The sequence below is a fragment of the Rhipicephalus sanguineus genome, chromosome 11 (genome assembly GCF_013339695.2).
Source record: "Rhipicephalus sanguineus isolate Rsan-2018 chromosome 11, BIME_Rsan_1.4, whole genome shotgun sequence".
Classification (NCBI taxonomy): Eukaryota; Metazoa; Arthropoda; class Arachnida; order Ixodida; family Ixodidae; genus Rhipicephalus; species Rhipicephalus sanguineus.
This window is the reverse complement of record NC_051186.1, coordinates 127,091,859-127,105,519: the sequence shown is the minus strand read 5'-3', so window position 1 is coordinate 127,105,519 and position 13,661 is coordinate 127,091,859. Positions and strand designations below refer to the sequence as shown.

The window sequence follows — 13,661 nt, the reverse complement described above, 5'->3', positions numbered from 1 at the left end:
GTTGCGGGCGCATTACAAAGTCCGAAAGGCATTACTGTAAATTCGTAGAGGCCATCCGGTGTGACGAACGCTGTTTTCGGGCGATCAGACTCGGCCATTGGGACCTGCCAATAACCCGAACGCAGGTCTAGCGAAGAAAAGAATTCGGCACCTTGGAGGCAATCGAGGGCGTCGTCTATGCGGGGAAGAGGGTAAACATCTTTCCTTGTAATTTTGTTCAGGCGCCTGTAGTCCACGCAGAATCGGATGGAACCATCTTTCTTCTTGACGAGTACAACTGGGGAAGACCAAGGACTACAAGAAGGCTTGATGACTCCGCGCTGCAGCATGTCGTCAACTTGCTCTGTAATGACACGACGCTCCGCTGATGACACACGATAGGGGCGCTGGCGCAAAGGAGTATTGTCCCCAGTGTCAATTGTGTGAACAACGGTGTTTGTTCGGCCTAGCGCCGCCTGTGGGAAGTCAAACGAACGTCTGAACTCATGCAGCAGGGCAAGAAGCTGCTCTCGTTGAGCCGGAGCGAGATGGCTGTCGATAGAACGGTGAAATGCATCTGAGGACACGCTGTCCGAAGCAAGGTGAGGAACCAACGCGTTCAGCTCCGGATTCAACTTGGTGTCGGTGAAATCAAGAGGCACGATAACGCCTTCATCGATAGGCTGAATGTGGCCGAGCGTCTCGTTGCGGCGCAAATTGAGAGGGCACGAGTGGGGATTAGAAATAAATATCCCGGTGGTGTCTTGACGAAGCGCCAGAACGGCGAATGGCAGCGACGTTTGGTGGCGGCTACCGAAGATGTCAGATGGCGTGAACAGAACAGTAACGTCAGAAAGGGAAGCGCAGTATGCAGGAACATATACGGCGCTGAAAGGAGGGAGGTCAATGTCCGTCGCGACGACAAGGTTGGTCACAGTAGCTACGGTCACATCGACAGAAGGCGCGTCACGAAACGCAGATAGTTCCACTTCGGCCCGAGCGCAGTCGACAACGGCGTGATGGCGTGATAAGAAATCCCATCCTAGAATGATATCGTGGGAACATGAAGCCAACACGAGAAATTCAATGGTGTACAACACGTCTCGAATTACCACTTTGGCTGTACATGCCGCAACGGGCTCAATTTGTTGTGCGCTCGCAGTGCTGAGGGAAAGCACGGGAGAAAGCGTCGTTACTTTACGGATAGAGCGGCAGAGTGTTTGACTGATCACGGATATTGCGGCACCAGTATCGATGAGCGCAAGTGCTTGTACACCTTCGACAGTTACATCAATGAGATTGGCGGGGGACAGGCGAGGACTTACACGAATAGACGATGACGCAGATCGTGCCTCCGGAGCTGCGGCAGTCAGTTTTCCGTCTCAGTGGGGGTGGGTCGTCGACGCATAGGTGACACAGAACGACGACGAGGTGAAGGGGAAGCAGACCGTCGAGAAGCGAAGGTTTGGGTATCGGGAGCAGCTTGCGCGTCGCGTTCGTAAACGTCAGGTGGCCTGTGAGGCGCGCGGTATGGCGGCCGAAACGAGTAGTCGGGATATCTTGGTGCCTCCTGGTTCACAGCGAAGCGCCGACGACATAGGCGTGCAACGTGACCTGGAATCCCGCAAGCGTAGCAGATGGGCCGGTTGTCAGCAGTGCGCCAGGGATTTCCGTAGTGCTGCGGTGTAGCAGAAAATGGCATGGTGGACGGTCGCACAGGTTGTGGGGGCGATACTGGCAGACGACGCGGCGGCCTTGCTGCGGCAGCTGCATAAGTCAGTGGTGCGGCGACGGGTGTCGGTGGAGAGGCGGACGGCAACGGCAACGCGTCGGAGACCTGGTCTTGAATAGCCTGTCTGATGGTCGGCGATAGGCAGTTGGTGGGCACTTCGGTGGTCGGCAAATACGACAGGCACGAGAGCTGTCGAGCCACTTCTTCGCGTACATATTCTTTTATCTGCGCCAACAGGGTGTTATCACCACCGACGGTCAAGGCGGCGAGGGAGTCGTCTGCTGTCATAGACCTCCGAACTGAGACGCGTTGCTTACGAAGCTCTTCGAAGCTCTGGCACAAGGTCACAAGCTCGGACACAGTACGTGGGTCCTTCGCCAGCAACATTTGAAAAGCATCATCATCGATGCCTTTCAAGATATGTCGGATCTTGTCTTGTTCAGTCATCTCAGGGTTCAGGCGCTTGCATAGATCGATGACATCTTCGATGTAGCTGGTGAAGTTTTCGCCCTGCTTTTGCGCACGTCCGCGTAGGCGCTGTTCGGCGCGGAGCTTGCGTACTGCGGGGCGACCAAACACAGCTGCCAAGGTGGTCTTGAAAGCGGCCCACGTGGAAAATTCCGAACTGTGGTTGTGGAACCACAGGCTGGCGACGTCTTTGAGGTAGAATGGGACATACTCCAATTTCGAGGGGTCGTCCCACTTGTTGGCGGCGCTCACCTTCTCAAATAACAGCAGCCGATCTTCCACATCTTGGTCCTCGGTGCCGTTGAAGAAGGGAGGATCGCGTTGGCGCAGGGTGGTAGGCACGATGACCAGTGGCGACTGAGCCGTGCCTTGTTGGGCGGTGCCTTGCTCGGTGGCCTGATCAGGCATCGTCGGAGCAGTGGTAAGCTTCCGGCTTCGAAGTTCCAGATTTAACTACCCAGCTCCTCCACCACTTTGCAAGGGGGTTTATTAACGACTGCTGGTAGCAGGTAGACCGCAGGTCCAGCGAGAAACAAGCAGGCTCTGCAACCACAGCTCGCGATCAGCGCTCGCGCCTTTGCACCAAGAGATGATCCCACTATTGGATGCCTTGCTCTTTCACCGCTACAGCTGTACTTTCGGCAGGGTCGTTCGTGATTGTGCCGTCTGGGCGCTTTGCCTCCGAGATTTTGTTGGAGCCATTCCCACGTATTTCGCGCAGCTCTACTTCGGTAGTTCCATTTTGTGAACTATGCATTTTGGCCGTACTCCTCGACTTGTCATGCAGCAGCCGGTTATGGAGGGTTTCTAGGGACTCCAGGTAGTCACTCATACAGGAGGTGAGCGAGTCGGCCGCTTTGATGATGCGCATTCTGCGCAACAGTTCGTTCCTTTGACACGTCAGTCGGCGCTGCCTGGCCTTGCCCTCCTCCTGCAGGATCGTCTTCCACTCGTCTTTCAGCCTGTCCCATCGTTCCGGGTTTATGGTTCCAATCCTTTCCAGAGACGCCTGCAGCCTCTCCGTTATCCTCCCTGTACTGACCTCGTCCCCGAGGAGGGAAGCGTCGATCCTCCAACCATTGGAATCGCCGAAGCGGGCTGGGGTGCCTCGGATCGTTGCCACAACAGGGCTGTGATCCGTCTTTGACTTCAGGCCGTCGGGAAGGTCTAATACGTCGCACTCCTCCAGTGAGGTCAGGAGGAAGTCGGGCAGGTAGATTCTGTCAATCCTGCTGGCCGTCGTCCGGGATATGCGGGTAGGCTTGAAGAGGTCGTCATGTAGGTAAACCCAGGCATCGGACAGGAGCAAATGGCGCAATGTCTTTACGAGTTCCCGGGCGTGGTAGACGGATCCCCCGCGGCCCGGTCCCCTCACGTCTCTTTGTGAGTCTACCACACAGTTGAAGTCTCCCACCAAAACATAAGGGTGCGGGTCATGCAGTAATTGGTGGAGCTCTTTAAAGAAACTGTTGGTATCTGCTCGCGTTACCGGGGCGTATACATTAATGAAGCGGACTTTTTTCCCATCAATAAAAATGTCGGTAAAGATCGTCCGGCCATTTGCGCAAAAGGTGCAGTGAGCACCCTGCCGAAAGCGCCCGGACACAAATATAACACCCAGACAAGGCATACACTTCACGATTAGTACAATCACACTTCCAACTCATTTTAGACTGCAATATCTCACCCCCGAGGGGGTGAGTGGGCCGATCCCGGAGATAGTGCAATACCGGGCCAACCCGTGGCGGAGGTGAAGCAAGCTTCAAGCACTCCGCCCCATTCCAAAAATAAGTTTAATATCTTGGGTCCAAATAGGACCCGTATCAGATATTAAGCTGATAAGAACAGACATTTTGCTTTATTGATGTTTGGTACGCAGATGAATGGGGCTGGAAAATTACATAACCGGGGGTACCAAACGGCCTTGAACCACGGCGGGAGCAGATCCCGGCAAAGAGTCATGCGAGAGCATGCGTCAAAGTCCTGGGGGCGCACGTGAGGGCAGGAGAAAGCAGTTGAGCATCACACACCATCGGGCAAGCACAGATGCGCCGGGGGAACGAATTGCAGCGCACACCATCGCAACTGGCAGGCACAGGTGCACGCGAGGGGCGGATGGCACCGCACACCATCGGAAGAGAAAGCACAGATGCGCCCAATGCACACCACCGCACTGGTGCGTACCATCCAGCTCGGGCACACAATCGCATTGAGGCGCACTAGCACACCATCGCACAATGCAGACCATCGCAATGCACACCATCGCAATTCAACAACGCGTTGAAGCAGACGACTATTGCCGGCCGCCGCGTACGTGGACGTGGTATATCTGCCGCGATGCCGCCAACACTTCGCTGACGCAGATCTTCTTAAACAGCCGGAGGTAGGGCCGGGAGCAAAGTCGGCGCAGGACGCGGTCGTTATCCGGGTCCCAGGCGCCCAGCGCACCGACGATGACGGCTGCTACCGTGACCCGCTGGTATCGTCGGCGAAGGTAGGCGGCGACTGGCTCGTAGCGGGAGACCTTGTCATTGCGCGTGTTCGCGAACGCCTCGCGGGTGTTTTCGAAGGGACACGCCACGTCCAACACGATGGCTTCCTCTCCGCGGACGAGGACAAGGTCAGGCCGCAGGCCAGTGTCTCCGACAGGCCGGTTCTCGAAAGCGACGCTGTAGTTTCGGGACGCCGCGGTGCGGATGCGGGCGACAACGGCGTTGTGCCGGGCCGTGTACAAGGCACTCCTTGCCATACAGTGGCCCAGCACGTGCGGCAGAGTCTCCCGTTGGTATCCGCATGTCCGGCATCGTTGGTCACGCTCCGGGGGGCCCCACATGGCTGCGCCGTTCAAAGGGAGGAGGTTGAGACGCGCCCGGTGCACGAAACGCCAGTCGGCGAAGTGGGTGTACGCCCCACTCCGCATGAAGTGCGAGCTGGCGCGGTCCGCCGAGACGCAGGCCATGACCTTTCCCTGATTGGGCTGAGCCAGCAGGGCGCGGTCGCGGTCCGCCGCGAGTACCTCACGAATGGACCGCATGACGCGGTTCCGGTGCGTCGCCGGGATGGTCACGTCGGCGCAGGTCAGGGACGTGTTGTCGGGGGATATGTGCCACGACACGTGCAGACGGCGCGAAGCCTTTCGGGCCTCCGTCCACACGGAGCGGAGCTGGGTAGCGGGGGTGCGGAAGACGCCGTCAATCTCGCCCGACAGGTAGGCCTCGAGCTCCGACCGGGTCGCCTCCCAGCCGAGACGCGCCGAGGCCACCGCGTAGGCGTCTGAGAGCGCCAGAGTCCGCAGCTCCCGGTCCGCCGTGGTGAGCAGCTTGAAAGCGGAGTCGACGCGACAGATGTCGCTGAGCTCCGCGGCCACGGGGATAGCAGCAGCTCCGCCGGCGGCACTCCCGTACACGTAGTGGGTGGAGGCGTTGACCGGCAGGTAGAGGGTTCGCTTGACGAGTGGGCGCACGGCGTCGTCAAGCCGGCGCCAGTCAGTCTTGCCCAGGACACCGCACCGCATGGCAAAGTTGAGTGCCGGGTACACGAAGGTACGGACGGCGTCCAACCGCTGCCAAGGAGCCAGCATGGAAGAGAGGATGGTGCGGGCCTGAGCGATGGCGGTGTCGATGACGGATCCGGAGTGTGTTGGAATGCGGAATCCCACGGGACGTCCCAGGAAGCGTAGAGGTTGACTGTCCTCCAGCGGCGTAATGGGGACTCCCGAGACCGTGAAGACGGTAGGGCGCATTCCGACGGGGGTCCGCCCGCACATGTGCAGGGAGGAACACTTGGCTGGGTTGAGGGCCAAGCCAAGTGGTGTCGCGAGGGCCTCAACGAGGTCTATGCGACGCTGCAACTCTGCGGGGGAGTCGGCCAACGGCGTGAGGTCATCGGCGTACGCAAGGATGTTATGCGCGTCGCCGGTGCCTTGAACTCCACGGATGACCGGATCCACCACCAAGTTGAAGAGCAGCCCGCTGAGCGGGCAACCCTGGCGGAGACCGGCGGCGATGGAAACGGGCTCGGTCGTCCCCTCGGCGGCGACGAGGACCGTCCGGTTGTCCCGGTATAGGTCCTCGATGAGGGCGGTGAAGGTTGAACCCGCACCGGATCCGTGGAGGGCGTCGAGCAGGGCCCCATGAGGGACCGATCCATACGCATTTGTGAAATCCAGGAGGGCCGCGCACATATCGGGACCGCCAGAGCGCGCCCCATCGAAGCGGTGCTGGAACAAGAAGTTTAACTCGAATACACCGTCGAAGGGGAGAAAGCCCTTCTGGCAATGAGATAGAACGCGGTGCTCCATCAGCCAGGACTGAAGGCGGGCGGCGAGGCACTTGGCGTATAGCTTGGATGCTGTACTTCCAAGCGCGATGGGCCGCCAGTTGCTGGGGATCGCCGGGTCCCCCTTCTTGTATATGAGGACGGTCCTCGATGTTCGCCAGGAGTCCGGCGTGCGGCGATGGTGGATGCACGCGTTGAACAGCGCCGAGAGGAACCGGGCCTCCGGGTCCACGGACTTCCAGTGATGGTAGGTTAAGCGGTCCGAACCCGGGGCAGTGTTCTCGGCTTTCCTTAGGCGGCGAAGGACCTCGTCCTCGGAGAAGGGTGAGGTGTCGACAGGGGCTGGGGCTGCCGGTCGTTGGAACAGGAGGCGGGTGTCGGCCGTACGTGGTGCCCAGGTCGTCCCCCAATGATCCTGCAGCTCCTGCAAAGGGATCGCGCAGGGGCGGGAGGGGCCCTCTAGGATCAGGCGAACGGCCCGCCGACGGTTGCGCCGGTACAGGCGCTGGATGTCGGCGGCGTTCGCGGGGTTGACCTGGCGGGGCGCACTTGCCGACGACGTGGTAGGGAGGCGGACGGCGGCCGCTGCTAGTGCGACTGCTTGTGTCCAGGCCTCCTCACAAGCCTCCCAGGACTGGGCAGAGGGGGCTTCTCGCAACGTGGACCGCAGAACGCGGACCTGGTCCGCAAGCAGACGGGTATGGTCCGGGGGAAGATTCATGGCCGGCTCGTCCACGGGGGCGTCGGCGACGTCGGCCTCCAGGACATCCGGGCCAGGGTCATCAGGCGCCTCAGGCTCCGAGGGAGCCGGTGACGTCGTGGAGGACCGCGAGGCGGTCGATGCGGCCCTGGCGGATGGAGCACGGGATGCCGGGGGCGACGAGGCGGGCGAGCGTGAGATCTCGCGCGGTGTGGACGGCGGGAGAGAAGGTGGGCCACGGACGGGCCGTGGAACCGCCGATGGTAGTGGCGGCGATGGAGGCCGCGGTAGGCTCGGCAGGGAGGGCATATGAGACCTCGGGCTTTCGGGAGGGGGTGCTCCCGATGGCGTGGGAGAGGCCGCGGACGAGAGCGGGGGCGGGGGCGACGAACTCCTGGCAGTCGGGCCGGCCACGTCGTGCAAGTCGTGCCACCGCAAGTGCGCATCCAGGTGGTGCGGCAGGCTAAAACAGAAAGCACCTTCCTGTATTGTTCACTCGTCTAATGCAACACAGCATCAAATTATACGAACTCCTGGCACGGAGTTGGAATCGCCGAAGCGGGCTGGGGTGCCTCGGATCGTTGCCACAACAGGGCTGTGATCCGTCTTTGACTTCAGGCCGTCGGGAAGGTCTAATACGTCGCACTCCTCCAATGAGGTCAGGAGGAAATCGGGCTGTCAAGGTAGATTCTGTCAATCCTGCTGGCCGTAGTCCGGGATGTGCGGGTAGGCTTGAAGAGGTCGTCATGTAGGTAAACCCAGGCATCGGACAGGAGCAAATGGCGCAATGTCTTTACGAGTTCCCGGGCGTGGTAGACGGATCCCCCGCGGCCCGGTCCCCTCACGTCTCTTTGTGAGTCTACCACACAGTTGAAGTCTCCCACCAAAACATAAGGGTGCGGGTCATGCAGTAATTGGTGTAGCTCTTTAAAGAAACTGTTGGTATCTGCTCGCGTTACCGGGGCGTATACATTAATGAAGCGGACTTTTTTCCCATCAATAAAAATGTCGGTAAAGATCGTCCGGCCATTTGCGCAAAAGGTGCAGTGAGCACCCTGCCGAAAGCGCCCGGACACAAATATAACACCCACGCCGCAGGCTCTCGCGGGTGATAACGAAAAAAAGGCGTCAACTCGACACTCTCGCTTGAAAAGTGCCACGTCCAGCGGTGACCTAAAATTGGCCTCCTGGATAAATAAAATATCAATGCCTTGTGCTTTGGCGTAATCTAGAAAAAGTCGTTGCTTCGTTTTGTCCCGGAAACCTCTCACATTCCACGACGCAATTTTGACCGCCGGCATTACCGTGGCTAACGGATGCTAAAGCGGGAAGCGTTCAAGGGAGGGAGGACGAAGGGGGGGGGGCTAACTCCCTGTAAAGGAGAGGGAACCCGTCGAGGTGTGGGTTGGCTGTCACATGCCGGGGGGGGTTCATTGTTAAAGGCACGTCGTGGAAGCCGCGTCACGGACGCGTCGCGGGGACCGCGGCCATTTCGCATAGCGAACATAAACAAAAACAAAGGCATTGCCGTGGCTCCGGCTAACGCAAAGGAAAGGGTAAGAGAAGCGGCCGCCGCTGCTAGCGGGAAACGAGCGTGAAGGGTGACGTCATATCAGCTGCAGCCGCGCAAGGCGTGGGTGAGGAGGCGAGAGGCCAACTCGGGGGTGAGGAGGAGGGCCGGAACGAAAGCGGTCGCTGGCCGCTTGAGACCTTGAACGAAAGAAGCTAACCCGTCATGCTTTGTTTACATCGCCGTCGGGCGGCTCTTTGTTTCCCCCTGGGGGGGTTTCCCCGAGCTTTGGCGTTTTCGCTTGCGGCGGGGCATCACTGTCACTGCTCGCTACTTTTCCCTGTGGACGGCGCAGGCTCATCTCTTGGCTGCCCGCGCGCGCGGTCTTCGTGCCCTTGTTAGCGTCCGCTTGCCGTTGGCGTGACCGTGAGCGGTGTCTCTTCTCTAAGCCCGGTGGCGCCGTGCCCGGTGCGGAAGGTGGGCTGCTCGCAGGAGGCAGCGGTGGGAAATTCCTGCTGTCTTGAAGAGGGGTGGGCGTAGCATTGGCGTCAGGCTGTTCGGCGATTTGGGGGACCTCCTGCTCCTCACTCGCCGAGCGGGCGTCAGACCATGACTCACGGGAGGTTTCGGCGGAACTGGCCTCCGTTACGCTGTCCACTGTTACAGTGGTTGCGCCGTCTGAATCCGAGCTTTCCTCTAGGGTGGCCTGTGCTTCGGAGGCCGACGTTGCAGTTTGTGCGGCCGCTTGCTGGTTGTTGTCCCAGTAAGGGGAAGGCTGTCTCGGTACTTGGGGTGGGGCTCTGGGCGTTAATACTTGGAGGCCCGATGTCGTCGCCTGCGCGTTCGATGGGGCGGATGCGCGGTCACCCTCGGGGGCATCGCCCGCGGTGGGTGGGACTCCTCGTGCCGCCGCGACGTATGAACGCTTGCGAAAGCACTCCCGCGTGCCGTGTTTGCCGCCACAACGTTTACACTCCGCAGCGCACCCGTCCGTGTCGTGCCCGAAAATGCCACAGCGTTTGCAAAACAGGGCTGAGCAGGCCGTGGCCATGTGTCCGACCTCCCCGCAACGTGCACACACGCGTTTCATCCCGCGGTACTCACACATGACTTTGTGCCCCGCAATGGTCGTGAAGTTGGGCACCGGCCTGCTCATTTCTATTTTGACCACGCGCACCCCGTTCAGCTTGTGTGGGCGGCTCGCTAGCGTGGCAAAGGAGACGCCCTTCACCTTACCATACTGCGCTAAGGCGTTAGTAAGGATTTCATCTGGTATATAGGCGGGGAACCTGTACACGTTCACATAGGTGGTGGGGGGGCCCACCGCTTCCACCGCCACCTTCTCGTTATTAACGCGGAACCCCTCCGCCACCATAAGGCGCGTAGCCTGGCTCGCGTTGCGTGTACACACAAGGAAACGCGACCCCCCCATGTGCTGTAATACAAAGACACTGTCCTCTGCCGCGGTTGTCTCAATCGCGTCGATTAGGTTGTCTATTGAGACGTCGCCTTCGGGCGCGCTGAACAGGAAGCTGTTTTCCCTCACCGGGAGGTTGCCGCTTGTCGCCATTCCGGTGGGCGTAGCCGGGCGCTCGCCGGGCCGGGGGGGCGTGTCTGGTGAACTGGTAATGCGCAGCTTGCGCTGCGCTCTGGTGGACAGGCGGCTCAGCCGGAGCAGGAACCGCTGCGTTGAGGTGGGCTGCAGGAGTCGCGACGGGGGGCTCCGGGACGGCAGGCGTGATCCGGGGTCCTCGCACCTCCTGGCATGGGTGAGGGTCTCCGGGCTGGAGGGCCCGAGACCGGGGGCCTCAGTGTCGCGCGCGAGGGCAACAACACCGAGACGCGGGGCTCTTTTTCTTTCTCTTTGAAACCCGGGAGTCCACGTCGGCGTGACGGGACCCCTGGTACGACTCTAAAAAAAAACGGGTCAAAGGGCTCACTCGGCTACACAAAGAGAAGTTTATTTGACTTCCAACTCATTTTCCACAGAGCACTGCTATACACACAATACACAGCCGACAGTTTGGCTGGTCACATTTCACTTGCGTGCAATCCGTCGGTTCGCCGCGTTACAGAATGGACACGAAAATTCCTTTGGTATACTCAAAGGTGCGTAATGTACAGACATTGCACGGGTCTATAGTGAAATACATGCGCGCATAGACATACATGCACATATATACATATATATACATATACATAAATATACATCCTTATGCACATACACTTGTACCTAGACTTATATACACACCGAATGTAAACATCCTCACATATACAAACACTCGGACATACAGTTATCGAAAAGCATATACCTATTTACATATTTACAGGGCTATGTACACTGAGAGCCGGCGAGCGACCGGCTCGTTGCTAATCGTGCCGTTAGGCACTGCGCGTTGCATCGCGCCGCTTTATGCAACGTGTGCTTCGCGTCGCGTTCTTGTGCGCGGCCGCGCCTTGCAAACAAAATGCACCCAACTCTCGAGTCAGGGAAACCAAAGGTACCGCGTATGGGTTATGTGTTAGGCACACATTCGGGGAAAGGGTCAGGGCCGCCCACAGCGGCGCGAAACTTGGGGGGGAAGATGGGGGGGGGGGGGCGTCAGTAAGGGGTAATCGGGGAGACGAGCTTCCCTGCCCTCAAAAAGAAAAACTTAGTGTGCCAGCGGCGGAGGAACTTTTCCTCCCCGCTAGCCTCAAGTTCTTCGGACAGAGAAGTCCATACCAACAACCGGATGTTCGCGACCACGGGGAAAGTCGCCCTTACTGGCGAGCGCCGCGCTTCCGCGAGTGAGCGTCGCTTCCAAATCGCGAGGAGCGTGCACGCCATTAACCAGCCTGGCAAAGGCGCTTTTGTTCCGCTTGTGGTAGGGGGGTGGCCGTATCCCGAAGCAGCGCGCAACGATACGCCACACGGGCTTCGCGGCTGTGCAGTCCAGCAGGGCGTGCCTCTGGGTCTCAATTTCGCGACAGTTCGGGCAACGCGCGTTCGGGACGATGCCGAGCTTGTGGAGTCGCTGCCGCGTTGGCAGTACGTTCCATGCCTTCTTCCACAAGAAGTCGTGCGTCTCTCTCGGCAGGCCTTGGGTGTATGTTGGCAGTGCCCGTTTAGCATTTTTTGCCTGCGCCTTTTCCTCCTCACTTAGTTGGGCGCGGTTGAGGACTTCCGCGATGCGGGCAGGCGGGTCGGCGTCTACATCGCAACCGGGCGCCTCCTTGCTAAGCATGCGCATAGTCGCAGATGCTACCTTGTAAAACTGTGAGGGGGTTTCCGCTAGTGGGACGGGTTGTCTGCTTGCCCCCAACCAGTTGTTGGACGCGCCGCTCCAGTATAGGAGCAGGCCCCGCCCGAGGTAGTCGCTCGCTTGGAAAAGGGTGCGCGCCGTCTTGAGAGCGAGGATTTTGCTCAGGGTGAGCGCGTGCGGGAGCCCGAGCCCCCCCTCACTCACAGCCATCTGCCGGAGGCTGCGCCGAAGCAGCGGAGGCTTGCCGTTCCACATGAACGAAGTGATTATCTTGTTGAGCTGAGTCGCTGCTTTCGCGGGCATCACGGCTACTCGGCTTATGTAGAGGGCTAGTGCGCAGACGCTTGTCTTCGCGGCGAGTGCCTTCTCATGGAGGGTAAGGTCGAGCTGGCTTGCTCGTTCGGTGAACCGTTGGGCTCTTTCCAGGACGCGCGTCCACGTAGGCGCCGCCACCCCCTCGCATGTGTAGAACACGCCCAGGACTTTGACTGTGGTTACTATGCTGATGTTGCCTATTGCGTCCGCGGGGAAGGCGCCGAACAGGAGAGCCTTACTTTTCGCTTCGTTGAGCTGTGCTCCCGACGCTTCTGCGTAAGAGCTGAATATGTGCCGGAAGCGCTCCAGGCTCCTCGGGTTCCGTACAAATAGGGAAACGTCATCAGCATAGGCCAACACTCGAAGTTCGTCAGAGCCCGTCAAAGGAAGACCTCTGAAGAGTGCATCGCTGGCCAGGTTCGTGAGTAGGGGCTCCAAAGACAGGATGAAGAGGGTCGGGCCAAGCGGGCACCCCTGCCTGATTCCTCGTGTGTACTGGAACCCTTCTGTCTCGGACCCGTTGACCAGGACGCTTCCCCTCAGGTCTTTGTACAACAGCTTGAGTGTGTCGACAAAATCTGTTGGGAGGCCGAACTGGCGAAGCATTTCGAACAAGTATGCGTGCCGCACCCTGTCGAACGCTTTCGCCTGGTCCAGCGACAGGAAGGCTCCCCTGATCTTCTTTGTTGCGGCGTATTCGAATGCGTCCCTCGTCATCGTGAGGTTCGCAAACATTGATCTTCTTGGCACGGCGCATGTCTGGTGCGGAGCGACGATGTCAGGCAGGAACAGCTTGAGTCGGTTGTTGAGGATGGTCGCCACGATTTTATAATCTACATTGAGTAGAGTAATCGGGCACCAAGACTCCGGTTCACATGGTGGGGCTCCGTCTTTAAGGATCAGGACGATGCGTCCCGCGCTGAAGGAGTCCGGCTTCACGCGTTGCGTGAGTACCAGGTTCACCAGCGCGAGAAGGTGATCCCCCAGGGTCTCGAAGAAGGTTGCGTAGAACGCGGCTGTGAGGCCGTCCGTTCCTGGAGCGGAGTTCGGGGGCATGCTCCCTACAGCGCAGCGCAGTTCTTCGGTTGTTGCTTCGCCGCACAAGGTCGTGAAGTCAGCCTCGTCCAAGCGCCGGAGGTTCTTGCACAGGTCTCCTACCAGGCTTGGTAGGCCGGGTTGGTTGGGTTCGGTCTCCTGGAAGGCGGACCTGAAGTGATCCCGGAAGATGTCTGCTATTTCTGCCTGGTCGTCTGTGATCGTCCCGTCGGGGCGCCTGGCCTCTGTAATCTTCGAGCAGCCATTTCCGTTCACCTCCCTCAGGTCGACTTCCGTTGTGCCCTCCACTGTGCTCCTTGGCCTCCGCGTCAGCTCCTGGAGGAGTCTGCCGTGCTGGATCTCTAAGGTACTTAGATAGTCCCTTGTGCAGGCGGTGAG

General features: G+C 59.3%; 1 protein-coding gene and 1 non-coding gene across 2 annotated transcripts in view; both read right to left on the bottom strand.

Annotated features, from left to right (window-relative positions):
- Positions 1 to 3,861: 3,861 nt before the first annotated feature.
- Positions 3,862 to 13,661, bottom strand: part of LOC125756281 (uncharacterized) — a 206,606-nt gene continuing 196,806 nt past the window's right edge. Inside the window, exon 2 of the mRNA XM_049410750.1 lies at positions 3,862 to 6,267. Within this exon, the coding sequence (XP_049266707.1) occupies positions 4,473 to 5,945 (1,473 nt within the window). The 5' untranslated portion in view covers positions 5,946 to 6,267 and the 3' untranslated portion in view covers positions 3,862 to 4,472. The remainder of the gene's footprint in view (positions 6,268 to 13,661) is intronic.
- LOC119375694 (U2 spliceosomal RNA) lies at positions 3,876 to 4,064 on the bottom strand. The gene has a single exon (XR_005180441.1). It is a non-coding gene; the product is annotated as a U2 spliceosomal RNA (small nuclear RNA).